This window comes from Pelmatolapia mariae, linkage group LG10_11 (assembly GCF_036321145.2).
Source record: "Pelmatolapia mariae isolate MD_Pm_ZW linkage group LG10_11, Pm_UMD_F_2, whole genome shotgun sequence".
NCBI lineage: Eukaryota > Metazoa > Chordata > Actinopteri > Cichliformes > Cichlidae > Pelmatolapia > Pelmatolapia mariae.
The window spans coordinates 26,772,422-26,787,530 of record NC_086236.1 but is presented as its reverse complement, the minus strand read 5'-3'; the positions used below and the strand labels follow the sequence as shown (position 1 = coordinate 26,787,530).

Here is a 15,109-nt window from a genome sequence, read left to right as displayed (position 1 = left end):
CAAATTGATAAGAAAGCGAATGACTTACCTTGAGGCAGACAGGGAACTATGAAACACCATGGTAAATGGTAAATTGACTGGTTCTTATATAGCGCTTTTCCACTCTCACTGAGCACTCAAAGCGCTATTATATTTACTGTAGCATTGCGGTAGCCCTGCCCTATAATTCAAATAACTTGCATTACCTGTTTTGGGATAAAACCTGCACATCATCCCGGATGATGAATAACTTTTACCACTGGAATAAACTGACTTCATGACTGTGATTTTTTTTTAAACTAAAGTAATATTACAAAATCAAGCAGTGGAACTTTGACAGAATGGCCCCAATTCACTGAGCTGCCTTATTTTTTCAACAAATGCCGGAGAGAAACAGTGGCTTGTGTGCATCATTATTTTATAAAGGTTTAACTCTGACTTGCAGATTGTGATACACATCTCTTATACTCTTGTCCAAAGAAGTCAGGGGTTGGGTTCTGAAACTGCAAAGTTTTTAAAGAATGTTAGGCAGTTTAATGTTCTCTATGAAATGTATTTCCACTGGGACAGCAGATGTGCAGTGAGCTTTCCTGTGACTGCTCAAAATAAAACTCCCATCATGCTTTGGTGAAAGTAGCTGTTTGTTATCTGTTTGTGGATGTAATTAACATTCCAGAAATAATATGGAATTTAAATTATAAGAATAACTCATAAGAATTATGATTAAAATAAATGGTAGACAGGGCATACCTTCTAAACTACAAGAAGTGAAACAAATAGATCAAATCTAGTAGAAGGCTTATTATTTAAGGCATATAGATGCCAGTGGATTTGACATTTGGTAAGACATTAATCATCATATTCTCTAAGCATTTTAGGACTTTAAAGTATTTCAAGTAAAACACCCTCTGGGATAATAGGACCAAACATATAATTTCTCTGCTTCCACTTCCACAAAATTATTGCCATAAATTTCCCTGTTAGATGCCAAGAATGAATTACATGTCTGTGATGAGAAGATAAGTGAAAGGAACTTTTTAGCCACAACCAGAAAAGGTGTCCCTTTTTACTAACAATCACAGCATTAGATCACATTTTCCCTCCATGGGTTTGTCAGTGACTGGTGGCAAAATTACCAGCATGTCTGCTGCTTTAATTCACATGTCTCATGTCAGCTTTGTGCTTCCAGTACAATTTTCACCGTTAACAGAATGAGAAAATGGAAGAGAGTGAAAATTGAACACAAGACTAAAATTAGTGCACTACATGTCAATCTTTACAGCCTAATATGACGAGCAGGTCTTGGTGACAGTAAGGAGAAGTGAATGGAAGAGGTCTAAATTGCATGGCAGCTCAGTCAGGGGCTTGATTATCAGTAACATCCCCTATTGTGATGATGCTGCAATTGAAGAGAGCCAGATAAGATGTGCAGTGTAGAAAGAATAAAATACTTGGTCTGAGGAAACCATTAATAGTTTCACTTTCAGGACTTACTTTTTTTGTAGTGTGCTTTGTTCATCTTTTTTTTCAGTCTTTCACTTTTTCTCTCTCTCTCTCTCTCTCTCTATATATATATATACATATATATATACATGTGTGTATATATATATATATATATATATATATATATATATATATATATATATATATATATATATATATATATATATATATATATATATATATATATATATATATTATAAACCATTATAAACCATAGCATCAAGTCAACAAGTATTAGCTGCTTCTTTGCAAAAATCCATCCCACCTCCAAGAGTCATCCCAGCCTCAAAGCACTTCTTCAGGCGACAGGAGGGGCAGTTCTTTCTTCTTAGCTTATCAATAGTGCAGTCATTCTTGCTTGCACACAGGTATTTCTGCTTGCCTACAGGAGAAACCGTGAAACAATGTAAAAAAATGTAAATCACTTAAACTGAAGACAACCATGAGCAAACACAAAACTCTTCAGGAACTGTTAATGTGTAGAATAAAGAGCTAGAATCTCAAGTGGACTGGCATAAAACTCACAGCCCAGTTGGATGCTTTAAGCTTTACCTTCGGCAGCCCTTTTGAAGAAAACCTTGCAGCTGCCACAGGTGAGTGCGCCGTAATGGCAGCCAGATGCCTCGTCCGAGCAGATGAGGCATGTCCTCTGTGGGGGAAAGAAGAACTCCATGGGAAACATGTGTTCTCTACTGGACTCAAACCTGCAGTCAAACACAACCCCCCCCCCCCAAAACAAGCCATTTATAAAACCATAAACCAACAACCTCCTGCTAGACAGATTTTCTGTCACTTTGGTACAACTTTGCTGTAGAACAATATTACATTATTCATTATTTTATTAATTTTCTTTCTTTCTTTTTTTTTTTTTTAACTCTAATAGCCAATTTGGTAAAATAAATCTTGAAATTAAGTGAGCTACTTAATTTACTCATACCCTAGACCCATGGTAACCTCTAGTAATTAGGTAGTTAGGTAGTTATAAAAAAGAGGACAGGCCGTGATGACTTATGAAAGTGTGGGAAAGCCTGAAGCACCGTGGCTACGTGGTACGGAGGGGGGCTGGGGTGAGTTGAGTGAGCTGCAACCTTGAACACAGAGAGATTGAAGACAACTCAGACACAACGCTGCCTCAGTGACGTGCTACTCAGATATCAAGGTTTGGTGTAAAAGAGACAAGCATGAAGTGAAGAGCCTCACTGTGTCCTGACTGATTTTAAGAATAAATAAAATATTCCATCAGAATGGGAAAACTCGAGCATGACACGTATGCATCTGGGCTTTGACAACTTTATAATAATATGCAGCAAGTCTAATTTGAATTCATTTTTATATGAGCTCTGTTACAGTAGACTTAAGTGTTTTAAAGAAGGGCCCTTTTGTTCAAAGCTTCACATGTATTTAATGCAGAACACTAACAGACTAAATCTAATTAGATTTCTTTAACACGTAGGTCCGGCTGGGTTGTGCTTAAAATGAGATGACAGTTTGAGCAACGAGAGCCGAGATTATACAGAGCAACCTAGAATTCTTTTGTAGCTCAGAATCTGCTGATGATAAATGTGAAAAATATGCATGTCAATATGACAATGCTTGGAGCACAGAACAAAAGAGGCCGCTAATAATCCCAACTGACAGATGAGAGCTTGAAATGATCAGATTTGCACATAATGTGTTAACAGAGAAGGTGACAATTTTTTCTTAACCCAGCCAGCCAAAATGTGGTGTCCTATTATACATAATTGTGTATATCCTAAGGCATGCGGTACTTTCCTTTTTTGAAAATAACTTCATGATGCAGCTTTTTGATGTACTTAAAGACACTGTAATAGGCAAATTATCTGGGCTAACCACATTTAACTCTTTTATTGAAAACAGGAAGCTAGCAAGATTGGTTCATTGGTAGAACAAGTGCAATACGCATGTTTCTTTTCTTTTTTTTTTAACAGGGAGACTGACTTTATTTTTTCTTGAATAAAGCCTGATGGGGAGCACGGTTTTTATCTAGTATAAAGTTACTCTAGTTAGTTACTCTGTGGATTTGTGTGAATCCTTGAAAATGTGCTGACCTGTTTGGCGCTCACTTGTTTTAACTTATGTGTTTACATACGGTTTTAGGACCCCGGGTGCTTTAGGGCACAGTTAATGACAAAAGATTCATGTTTGAAAAATTCCTAAACTATCGTGCCAATCATCTGGATCGTGTTAACATCCAGGCCAGATGATGTAGTCCAAAGAGAAATTGTTATAAACACTTATTAGACATTTCCACCTAATCAGGTAGTCCCATTAAAAATAATTACTTTAGACAGACCAAAATTCAGCAAAAGGATGAAAAATAGATACATGTAAATATGCCTGATATCAACTTTTACATCACATGGGGTTATTGTTGTTGTCAGTCGTATGCTCACTCACACACCACAGCAGAGTGTGGCATTTATGTGTGTCTAACTGCATGCCGTATGGTCTTATTTGACCTTTATTGCAATTTTAAAATACAAAAAACGAACCTCAGAGTTTAAGAATATACACACTTAGCCTTCAGCATTTGACGTTTTAAACACACTGATGTCATCTTCTGAATAATTACATTTGAATATAATTGGTATAGTGACCATTTAAATATTTTCAAAATGAACAGATATTATTCAGGTTTACTCTTTACCTTGAAGCATATACCTCAAGGTAGTATTTTGCTACAATGTAAAAGTACGAATAGATAACTTTCACAGGTTAAATTAGACTTTTTCTGTTGCAATAATTAGCAAAAATTGTCCTGCAACGGCCACCTCCATGCTTGATCAGACACAGTCGAGTAAAATGTTTAAGATGGTTGCTATTTGGTTATAGTCAGTTCAGCTTGTTTTTGTATACAGTGTTGTGGGATGGAACTAAATAGATTGGTAAACATCTGTTTTCATTCATTTATGTGGTCATGGCTCATCCTTCACATGCAAGACACGCTAGTCGAGCATGAAGTATTATGGCCTGATTTGACATAGATCACATTTACTTTAAGTACTCTATAATAATAATAATCACCGAGGAGGTTTCTTTACTGAGTTACTCTACTACGCAAGCCTCTCGCTGCCATTTGTGCTGCCACTCTGGATACTTGGTTGACTGCACACGCAGATGAAACAGAAACATTCTGTGTCCATTTCCTGCTCTTTGTTACCAGTCTTGTAAAATTCTTCAGAGCTTGGCTGGTTGCTATTTTTCTGCACTACCTTTCTGTACAATTGATGTCACAGGGTATCAACCAATCACGAGTTATTTTTCTAGATGACCTCTGCCATTGTTGCTCAAAGCTACTCCTATTAAGATTTTAACCAGAATCCTTCACACAGCTACAAGACTGCCGCCGTCGTCACACTTCCGATCCCATATATATCCCCGGGGGTTTGTTTCCGAAAACTTAACTGCTGCGAATCATTGAGGTCTGCAGCATTCACAGGGCTGAAAATGCAGTTTTTAATGCTGTGAAAGTTTCAATAAATAATCTCTTTGTCTAAAACTGGAACTCTGGAAGGATTAACAACAAAGTGCAGTAAACAAGAAATATCACATGGTAATATTAAACTGTATTTAACTGCTTTTAAATTACAAAGTGAAAAATTAAAGCATTTTGTTAAAATTATTTTTTTTCTCATGATAGGTAAAATGTCTTGACTTTCCATCAGGCGTAGTCCCAGAATTTAATCAAAACTACAACTTTACATAATTGCCTGGCTAAATAACTCCATCCAGCTGTGCAACTCACTGCCACGAGGTCCAAATGGGTAAAAGCATGCCTGAGTTTTCTCAGCTCTGCTTTGCAGTAAAACCACACAGATGTTCCTCATGCTCACAGCAGGTGTAACTGCGACATATACACATAACCATTGCAATGCATTTTTTCCAAACTAAATGATAGCAAGGCACAAAATCTTTCTGTTAAAACCAAATCTAAAACCAAGCAGCAGGCTCTCGCTCAAGGCATAAGAGAGATTTTAGCAATGTGGTGACAGGAAAAAGAGTTCAGCAGAGATCAGCTTTTTGCAAATGAACAGCAGATCATTGCTTTGGTTGCTAAACAAAGGCTGAATGTGTTTACAACTGGCTATGTTATTTATTTATTTCAACTTTTCTTTCCTACTTTTGTATTTTTTTAATATCCAAAAGTGTTCCATTCATTGCTCCTCAAACATCTCCCAGTCTTTGTAGTGGTGCAGTTTGTACAAAACATCCTGCACCTTAAGTCTTGAATCGTGTTTATGTTGTGTATAGATAGATAAAAAAGACAAGACAAGCTTGACTTGGAAAACTGTATAAGCAGGGTTTTGAAAGGGCTTCAGACATTAAGCAATGTCTCGCTCACTCAGTGTCCTATTGACCCACCATGGTCTAAACTATAAACCACATAACCTCTCTGAACCTAGTGTGAGGACATACTGATCTGTCACAGATCAGCTGCTTTCACTTTCTAATTTTCTGTTTTGTGTTACTCTCACTTGCTATCTACATTGTGATCAGATTCTTGCTTTGCATCTTGCCACCATGCAGGAATGCCTACTTTTGGAATCTTCCCCATAAAACGCCGGTCAATAACCTCAGACGTCAGTGGCATCAAGTGTAAGAAGGTTTGCACCTTAGGGCTCTCTCTTTACATCTAGACAAGCTCCATTCGTTTGACAGTGCTATAGATTATATACAAAAATAGGATTAGGAAACGTAAATCGGTTTGTGGATGTCCATTTTTAAAGCCTCATGCTGAACATTTTTACTGCTGCCATCTTGTTTTTTTCTTACACCAAACATAAGTGCCACATCTCACAGTGATTTGTCATGATAAGATAACATAAACCTTTTTTAGTCTCACACGTGGGAAATTTGTTTGGTCACGGCAGACAGCGGACAGTACAAAGTTAAGACCATCAAAAATTAAGAAAAAAACAATAGAATAGAATAAGATAAAATAGAATAACATACTATACAAAATAGAATAAAATACTATGTTGCATAAGAAAAATTGCACTTGGTAATATTGCACATAAGGGAGACTAGGTGAAGGTGTGTGTGTGTGTGTGTGTGTGTGTGTGTGTGTGTGTGTGTGTGTACGGGTTCGTACTATCCTGGTGGGGACCAAAATCTGACTTTTACTATCCTGGTGGGGACTTTCTGCACCGTGGGGACCAAAATCCAGGTCCCCTCGGGGTTGAAAGCAATTTTCACACTCAAAATGCGGTTTTACTGTCAGGGCTACAATTAGGTTATGGTTAGGTTTAGGGTAAGGGTTAGGGTTAGGCATTCATTTTTAATGGTTAGGGTTAGGGTAAGGGGCTAGGGAAAGCATTGTGTCAATGGGATGTCCCCACGAGGATAGCAAACCAGACATGTGTGTGTGTGTGTGTGTGTGTGTGTGTGTGTGTGTGCGCGCGCGCACGTGTGGTAGTCACAACCTAAAGTAGAAACTATCAATTAAGACCACGGTGATATAAAGACAAAATTGACTATGGTGATAAATCAAAAGAGAAGCTATACCCAATTCTGCAATTTCCAGATCTGACATTCATGTCCTAACAGCCATGTACTTTCTTTTTGTTGTTCTGATTCACTCTGCTGCTTGATTTTACACAATTTCAGACCTGCCAATCAAACAGTGTGCATTGCTTTAAACATCCTGAGTCTGCCATGCCTGCAACGAGCTGACCTCAACAAGGCCAGTGGCCAAGAATGCCTTTCAGTGCTACAATTCAACAATATTTCCTTTCTGAAATCATAAAAGGCTCTAACATCCCTGTACAGAATAAAGCCGGTTTACCAGCAGTGAAATACAATGAACAGTGAAATGCTGGCTATCAAACCTGAGGAAACCCTGTAGAAGATGTTTCAGTCTAAATCATTTATGTAAAAAGTAATCAAAAAGCAAATGATGACACTGCTTTCATGAAGCAAACCCTTGCTACATTTTTAAATGGTAAGTAATAATCTGTAACCAATTACATTTAGAGAATAACCTTCCCACCACTCCACGCTGCCTCCGCTACAGGTAAACATTCAGTCAAGGCAAATTACCATAAAACTAAAATAATACATATCTTCTGCCAGAAGGTAAAGCATGCAAGAGCTGGGAGTCTTTTCAGTTTAAACCTTGAGCAATCAAGCTGTTTTAGTGCCTAGAAAGAGCGAGTGAGGTCATCTATGACCCCATTTTATTCCATTTTATACAGGAATTCCTTTTTTAATGTGTTTATCAAAAATACAACACAATCATTTCCCCACAAAGAACACTCCTACATTTGATCCATCTACGACACATGTTCTAGTATTGTAAATTATTGTTTTAAACCTGAGCTAACCCATCAACATCAACTGAACTGTTTTCACTGTGCATTAAGTATCTGCCTCAAGGCTTCTTCAGCAGTCAGTCTTGCTACTCTAGGTTTGTTAGCCATGTTTCACAATAATACGACACAATGTAATCATTAGAAGTGAGAAAGTGGAACACAAGTAAAACCCAGTAATGTCTAAGTGAAAAAAATCCACAAAACTTTCCATTATCCTTCTCTACACACAGGGATCAGTTCCTTGGTGAAAGTATGAAAAGTTAAAGAAGTAGACTGACAAGTTAATTCTGGGAAATGTTTTTATAGATTTAAAAAAATATAGGTAAATGTAACATGGTTTCAAAAATGACCTTCCTGGGTTGACTGCTCAGTAGATTAGGTAGACCAAACTGCTACACCTCCTTTCAGCAGCTTCGTACAGAAATTCACTTTACACTATGTAGACAGCTATGCGGTACTGAACACTAACAGCCAAAGGAAACAGTGTCCCATTTGTGACTGCACTAACAATCATTCACCCAGGTGAATTTGAGAAAGCTCTGCACAACACCAGCAGACAACACCTCTGTGTGGCATGCACATCACACGATGGCTGTCAGTTAACGTGCCCACTTTGTTTTCATTGGGGCCAAATTAACACTTAATAGTCTGAACTAAAATGTATTGAGACATTTTAAGTACCTAACGCACTCAGAAACATTTGAAACTAGGAAAGCACCAACTGTGCGTGTGGCTTGGGTTTTTTTGTTAACTTGTGTTGTTAATTATTCCCACTTTTGTGCCACAGAAACATAGAAATCTTCAACAAGACTGTCTGCAGCTCTTTATCACACTAACTTTGAATGTTTAGCCAGATCCAAACTGATGTGAAACAACACAAAAACATCACCCAGTGGCACAGGTAAATTAAGTTAAACGAAATCTTATTTTCAGGTACGCAGATGGCAGCTACCAAGGTCACTGTCGGGTAATACAAATGTTTGTCTATAAACCGCCTCATCTTTTTTGTCAGCATTCAAAATCATGGGCACTAACATTTACAATAGTCAAAGAACAAACAAACTTGAAGAAAAAGTCAAGCAGTGCCCCCCACCCCTTCTCCAAGTTTATTCTCTGTCCTCATCTGACTTTATGAAATGAATACATCCACTATAATCTGAATACATCTCATTGATTTTTCCTCTCATTCACTTTATTCAGAATTTTTTTTTTTTATTAAGAATAGAATCACACTTTATTCATTACAAATGTTTGGAGGGAAAAGGTTGGTAAAATGTTTCCATATATCGCTTTGATGTCCTTTTTTAGTTTTGCTGTAGCTATAATCAGTTTGGCATACTTCAATTATTGTCTTTTTAAAAAAAAAAAAAAAAAAAAAAAGACTTTCACACAGTGTATAAAATCAGCAGCTCTGGGTTACTGTAAAATTGCCAAATATGTGAAGCAGGTGTATTTCTAGATTGGAGCCTGAAACTTCTGCCTACACATTTTCTCAGCAGGGAATTTTTTTTAAACAGTCTGTTCAGTTTGCCACTTTGGCTTGGAACCGGAAAAAACAAGTGTGGGGTAAATGTTTCCTGCATCAATAAAAGAACAACAACAACAACAAAGAAAAAAGAAATACACACGCACACACACACACACACACACACACCACACACAGCTGTCTGCAAGGAGTAAAGAAATTGATATGTGGTGTAGTATCAGTTGCCTTTTGCTGTTTGTCAGTCTGGATTGGTGATCTAATCCTGTCAGAGACAGACCCTCAAGCCCCCTAAGGGACAGAGGGTCAACCTGTGGTGCTGAGTTTAAATATATATATAAAGTAGACCTTTTGGCTCGCAATTACACCTAGAACCTTTCAACCTTTGGTTATACGAATTGATATGAAACACATATTTATATTGTAATCACGTAAAATTACTATTACCAGCCAACTAAAGCTCACCTGGTGTCGTTGTAAGTGACATCCAGCCATTCGCCGACTTCACCCTTCATGTAGCTGGAGTTGGGATAAGGCGTCCTCAGCATCCCGCCAGGGTACCACTGTTCACGGCGCATTACGGTCCCGTCATATGGATTGCATATAAACGGGGAGTTTGCTCCCGAGCTCTGCACGTTCATGCACTGCCTCGACCCCCAAAACTGCAAGTTGTACTTGTCGCCGAAGCTGTAATTAGGCCTGCTGACCCACAACGCCCCTGCAGATGTACTTCCCTCAGATTTGACTTTGACGCCGTACCGTTCTGCCTGAAACCCCAAGGACCTATTCTCCCCGGCATCTCCGACGTCTCCCTCTTCCTCCACGGGGTTGTAAGCTCCGCACGGCCTCTGTGTAGCCGCGGGTTCGAACTGTGCCAAAGGCTCGGGCGCAGCTGGGGCGTAAGGGCAAGAGGCAGCGCAAGCTATGTCCAGGTGATCTATCTCTTTCGGAGTTATGTCATCAGCCTCGCACAGCTTGAAGTTTTGCGCGTTCACAGATGTCGCCGTGGAAGTGAGGTGATGAAAAGCTGCCGCGGGCTCTGAACTTTTGAACATTTTCACCTGTTGCTTGTGGTCGTGTGGCGGGCGCTCATCTCGCTCGGGACACCTGTACTCGGAGAGAGAAGCCGGGGCTCCGGGACAGTTCGCAGGCACGGCTTCCACCCCGAATAAATACTCTGCGCTCATTTGGTCATTTGCGGCACACGGGGGGAGAGAAACGTGCGCCTCGCTCGTGTCACCGGACTCCATGGTCAGACCCAGAGACACGGACACAGCTTTGCAGAGCTCCCTGGCTGTTTCTGAGATTGTGGCGCAGGCAGAAAAGGAGCGAATGTCGCCCACTCGGCACTCAGCGCTTAACTCCTCCTGAGGAGCAGCAGCTGTCTGGCAGCAGCGTTTCTCCATGTCACAGGCTAGCGGAATAATGTTTCCGGATCCGTACAGGTTTGCATTCTCGGATTCTGCCAAACTCCCGACACTGCTTCCAGCCGGGGTTTTGGTGAAATAGACGCGACTTTCTTCAGTTTTTTGCGCCATACTGGCAGCGGTCACGACGTCGCCTGTGTATGATTTCCTATCCTCTGGCCAGATTTTGGCACAAAATAACTGTCTGCTCGTTTGGCTCATGTCCCAGAAAGTGTTTGCTTTGCCAGGATACTGGACTTTGCACGTCAAAAAGTCTTCGCAGTTCTCAGCAGCACAACAGCCCAACTCGCACGTTGTGAAAAGCGTTTTGGTAAAAGGTCCTAGGTGAGCCGCAGGAGTCACAAACTCCTCCTAAACTGAGATGTTCAGAGTCAGGCGCTCGACTTGTAGTTGATTAAAGGGAATTCAGGGAAGGACTCTGTGTCCGTCAAACATGGCACTTTCCCCTCCAATGGGTTACAATAAAACTAAGGCGCCAAATGATTTAATATGTGTACTTCAATAATAAACTTCTATTTGTCATTACCCCAAAAGGCATGTTAAGAAGACTTCACACAAAACAAACGTTCCGTTATGTAATGTTAGCCTTTCTGCCTCTGGTTGTTTTAGATCAGACTTGCATGTGTGCAGCCCATCACATTTTTATGGGCCCACCACAGCTTTTTCTTTTTTCTTTCTTTCTCTCTTTTTCTTCTTCTTCTTTTTTTTTTTTTTAGTAAATTTCCACAGGGTACAAACCTATTTTCTTTTTATGTCTTGTCGGATTAAAAAAGACCTCAGCCTTTTTGATAGGTAAGGTTTGCGTCATGATTAATCTTTCCAATAAACGCTCTCCAAACATCAGGTGCAGATATAAGTCCAGTTTATGGATTTGTAAAACCACTTCAAATTGTTTAAGATGATTTACAAGCTGGATCTGGTACTATTTAGCTCGCTCAGAGGCCTGTCTTCAGATCCAGACTTGCACTCTTTTTAGTGGCTTACAGAGTAAAAGAAACTAACAAAGTGCTATTTATTTTTTACTTTTTCACTTTTTTTTAACTTCACTTTGACGTTTGCTTTGCACAGGGCTGGATTTCAGAAGGAAAGACACACAAACCCAACCCATCCTAATAAACTATGTTTTTTCCAGCATAAATTGACAAAAGTCACCAGAAATTCAAAATAGAATGCACAAAATGTCTTCAGTGTAATAGTGTAGTAAATACTCATTATTTTGCAAATGATGCATGTCTTTAAGTTATCACTGGAAGTCTGGAGCTTCTCTGGTACTTGAATCTATCAAGGTTCAATATGTAAAATCATATCGGGCAAAGTTCTCCAAAAGATTTGTGCAATTGCAGTATGACTGCCCTCCTAACTTTTCTTCAGATTTAGTATTCTTCTTATAGATCATATCATTTAAAAAATGAGAATAATTCCCCACAACATAAAATTTACCCTGACATGTTTTGTGTCTTTGAAAATGTCTGGTTCTTGACATGAATTTGAGACAAAGTCTTGTGGCTGTGTGCGTTCTGTGGTCTGTGAGCCACACACATCTAAACGTGAAGCTGAGAAAACTGAACAGAGCTGCAGCTCCTGTTACCTTAAAATTACAGCGTGTAAGCCATAATGTAGAAACATGGTAACAGAGGATCCAGTGAAATTCAGAGCAAAGCTGATTCAGAGCCCAATGGTCTTACTGTGACTCAAACTAAAGTGTTAAATGAGAAAGTACATGATGGACACAGGTGCAAAACCTGCTCCTCCAAAATGGGCAATCACATTACTTCATAGATTGTGTGCCATGCTTGTGAGTTCATTTTCCAAAAACTGAAAAGCACTTAATCCCAATAAGATGGAAAAGACAACAGCAGCAGTTCTGCATGTTTAATATAGACGTCAGTAACACTTCATAGTGAGGCGCACAAAATTACTAGTTACTACAGTGCACAAGCTGCGATTGAGCGCTCAGTATTATGATCCCCCTCTTCACTTTGAGGGAACATATAAGTCACGTAATCACGAAGATGAAGTAATGAATTGCTTAATAGCAAGCCTGTAAGACAGCTTGGGATGCCTGAAAACAGTAACTAATTTTGAAGTATTTATTAATAAATGAGGAACTCTTTCCTGTACCGGACTGTTCTGAGGTAACCAGGAACTACTCAGGAAGAAAATGGTTGAAAATCATAAACCACTTATTATGTATGATTCATCAGCATGGATCTTGCTGTCTTTTGTCTTGTGACTTATAATGATAGTCATCAAAACTTATTTATTTGTTCCTTTTTTTTAAAAAACTAACTAACTAACTAATCATTAAGACCTATACATTGGGTAGATAATTCAGGCATTAACTTTTAACAAAATAAATAGCAATTTATGTCTCATTTGTTTCTTTATAACTGTCTTTTTGAAAGAACTGCTGCTACATCCCATGTGTAACCAAAGAAGGTAAGCCCAACGCCAAAATAATACAAGTAAGCTCTTTTGGTCAGAAGTGCACACAGGAATGCTGTCTGTTTGATGGTACACTAAAACAAGTGTAAACCAAGGTATTGTTGCTTATTTCTCTTCTATTTAACTCATTGTTTTGAGGCATTTTAAATCCTCAATTTAAGCACCACATGATTTGTAAAGTTTGGACCTCCAAATGTAACTTAAACCCTCAAAGGCCCTTATAAGAATGGACAAGCTAAGCCCAGTTGAGTCTGGCAAGTATTATTTCCATGAACTCAAGGAGTCCTTACGCCCAGGCAGCTGAAGAAAAAAAAAAAACCATTGCACAGTGGCCATGGGGCATATATATAAATATTTTCAGTATTTTAATAGAAAATAGGCTTTTTAAAATATTTTGGAAACTTGTAAAATCCCTCACATCTATACAGTAATTGTAAAAGCATCACTTTTAAAATACTGATTGTATGTGGCACCAGCTAAGAGCAATGGCACAGTTCACATCTTTGAATCATAAGCCTGGAAATGGTCCACTTTTCTCCAGATATATCCAGCAATGGATATACGCAGGGTGTTTTTAATGCAATAAGTCCGATCAAATATGATTTCAGCGACGAAGCTTTACTCCTGAAAAACTCACTGTCAGCTTCTTTTTTCCATATAATTATTCTAAGCACACCGGTTGGATACATTTTCCACTCAAAGCCATCAGCGTGTTCGCCTTTCAGCTGTCACTGATTCTCAAACTAAAGCACTAAATGTGTGCCAAACACTGAGCCCAACAAATGTTAGCTATAGTCATTAAACAGCATTGAACTCCTATTAACAGTATGAGCTGTCTGACCCTAAAGCGCATATTTATTTTAGTAGTTTCAGTGCAAAACTGTCTTCGCCTCCATAAAATCCATGGCTCTAACCAGATCACTGACACTAAAGCCAATTATGCACTCAGAGCTAACAGGCAGGTTTGCTTTGCTTCTTGGAGGGAATGAACATTTTCCACTCTTTTCACACAGACACAGAAAATAACCCAGACGATGTCACAGTGATGCGATTCAGGTTATCTCTGCCTCGTCTCACTGTGTTTTTAAAATCTCCCCATTGTTTGCTCATTTACTACTCCCAGGATAATAGAAAGGTGATTGTGATTTTTAGAATGCCTTTAAAGGATACTAATTCAGACAGTAACAGAAAAGCTGCCATACAAACTGGGGAATCTGATGTTTGAACCAGAAACAAAAGATACCTTTGAAGTGCATTACAGAAACTCATGCAGCATTTTTCTGCTTTCCCCTCGTTTAGACCATTCTTGTTACGAAACCGATCTCCTGCAAATCCCTCACTTATCTGGAAATATAAAACTCCATGGAATTCTCTTTTCAACTGCTCTTTGTTTATGAATGAAATAGTCTTTTTCATGTCTACTGTTTCATATTATTTTAACAGATTTTGGAACATTTCATTTAGCATGTCAAACTTTGCTGAGGCTACTGTATATAGCTCAGTCCAGACCTTATCAAAGCAGATATTTTTAAGTAATTGTTGACCAAAACAATCTGAGTGAAGCTGAAAAATATATCTGAGCCTTGGAATGGAGGTATAAATGTACTTTAAATATAATTGTATTTAAATATAATTCGGTCTAATCAACAATACGCGATATGTTGCTACTCTGTAGTGCGCTAGTTATGATAACTTGTTATTTAAGCCTAGCATTTTCATTTTTCCTGTTTTTTTTATATGCATGAAGTTATAGTCTTAAAATAACCAAAAAAAAAAGATTATGTTTTTGTTACTTTTGTCATCGGAAATACAGAGCAACAGTGAAGTGTAAAAAAACGAACATATTTAGTTCTACTTTGAAACAGTAAAGCCATAAACCTATGCAGAGCCACCTTCATCCCTACCTGTGTATGTGCAAATAAATCAGAATAAAAGTCACT

At 38.6% G+C, this 15,109-nt stretch overlaps 1 protein-coding gene across 1 annotated transcript in view; it reads right to left on the bottom strand.

Annotated features, from left to right (window-relative positions):
- Positions 1-10,925, bottom strand: part of LOC134636455 (androgen receptor-like) — a 31,163-nt gene extending 20,238 nt beyond the window's left edge. Inside the window, exons 1-3 of the mRNA XM_063486439.1 lie at positions 9,763-10,925; positions 2,035-2,186; positions 1,748-1,864 (exon numbers count right to left, since the gene is read on the bottom strand). Coding sequence (XP_063342509.1) covers positions 1,748-1,864; positions 2,035-2,186; positions 9,763-10,925 — 1,432 coding nt within the window. The remainder of the gene's footprint in view (positions 1-1,747; positions 1,865-2,034; positions 2,187-9,762) is intronic.
- Positions 10,926-15,109: the final 4,184 nt, after the last annotated feature.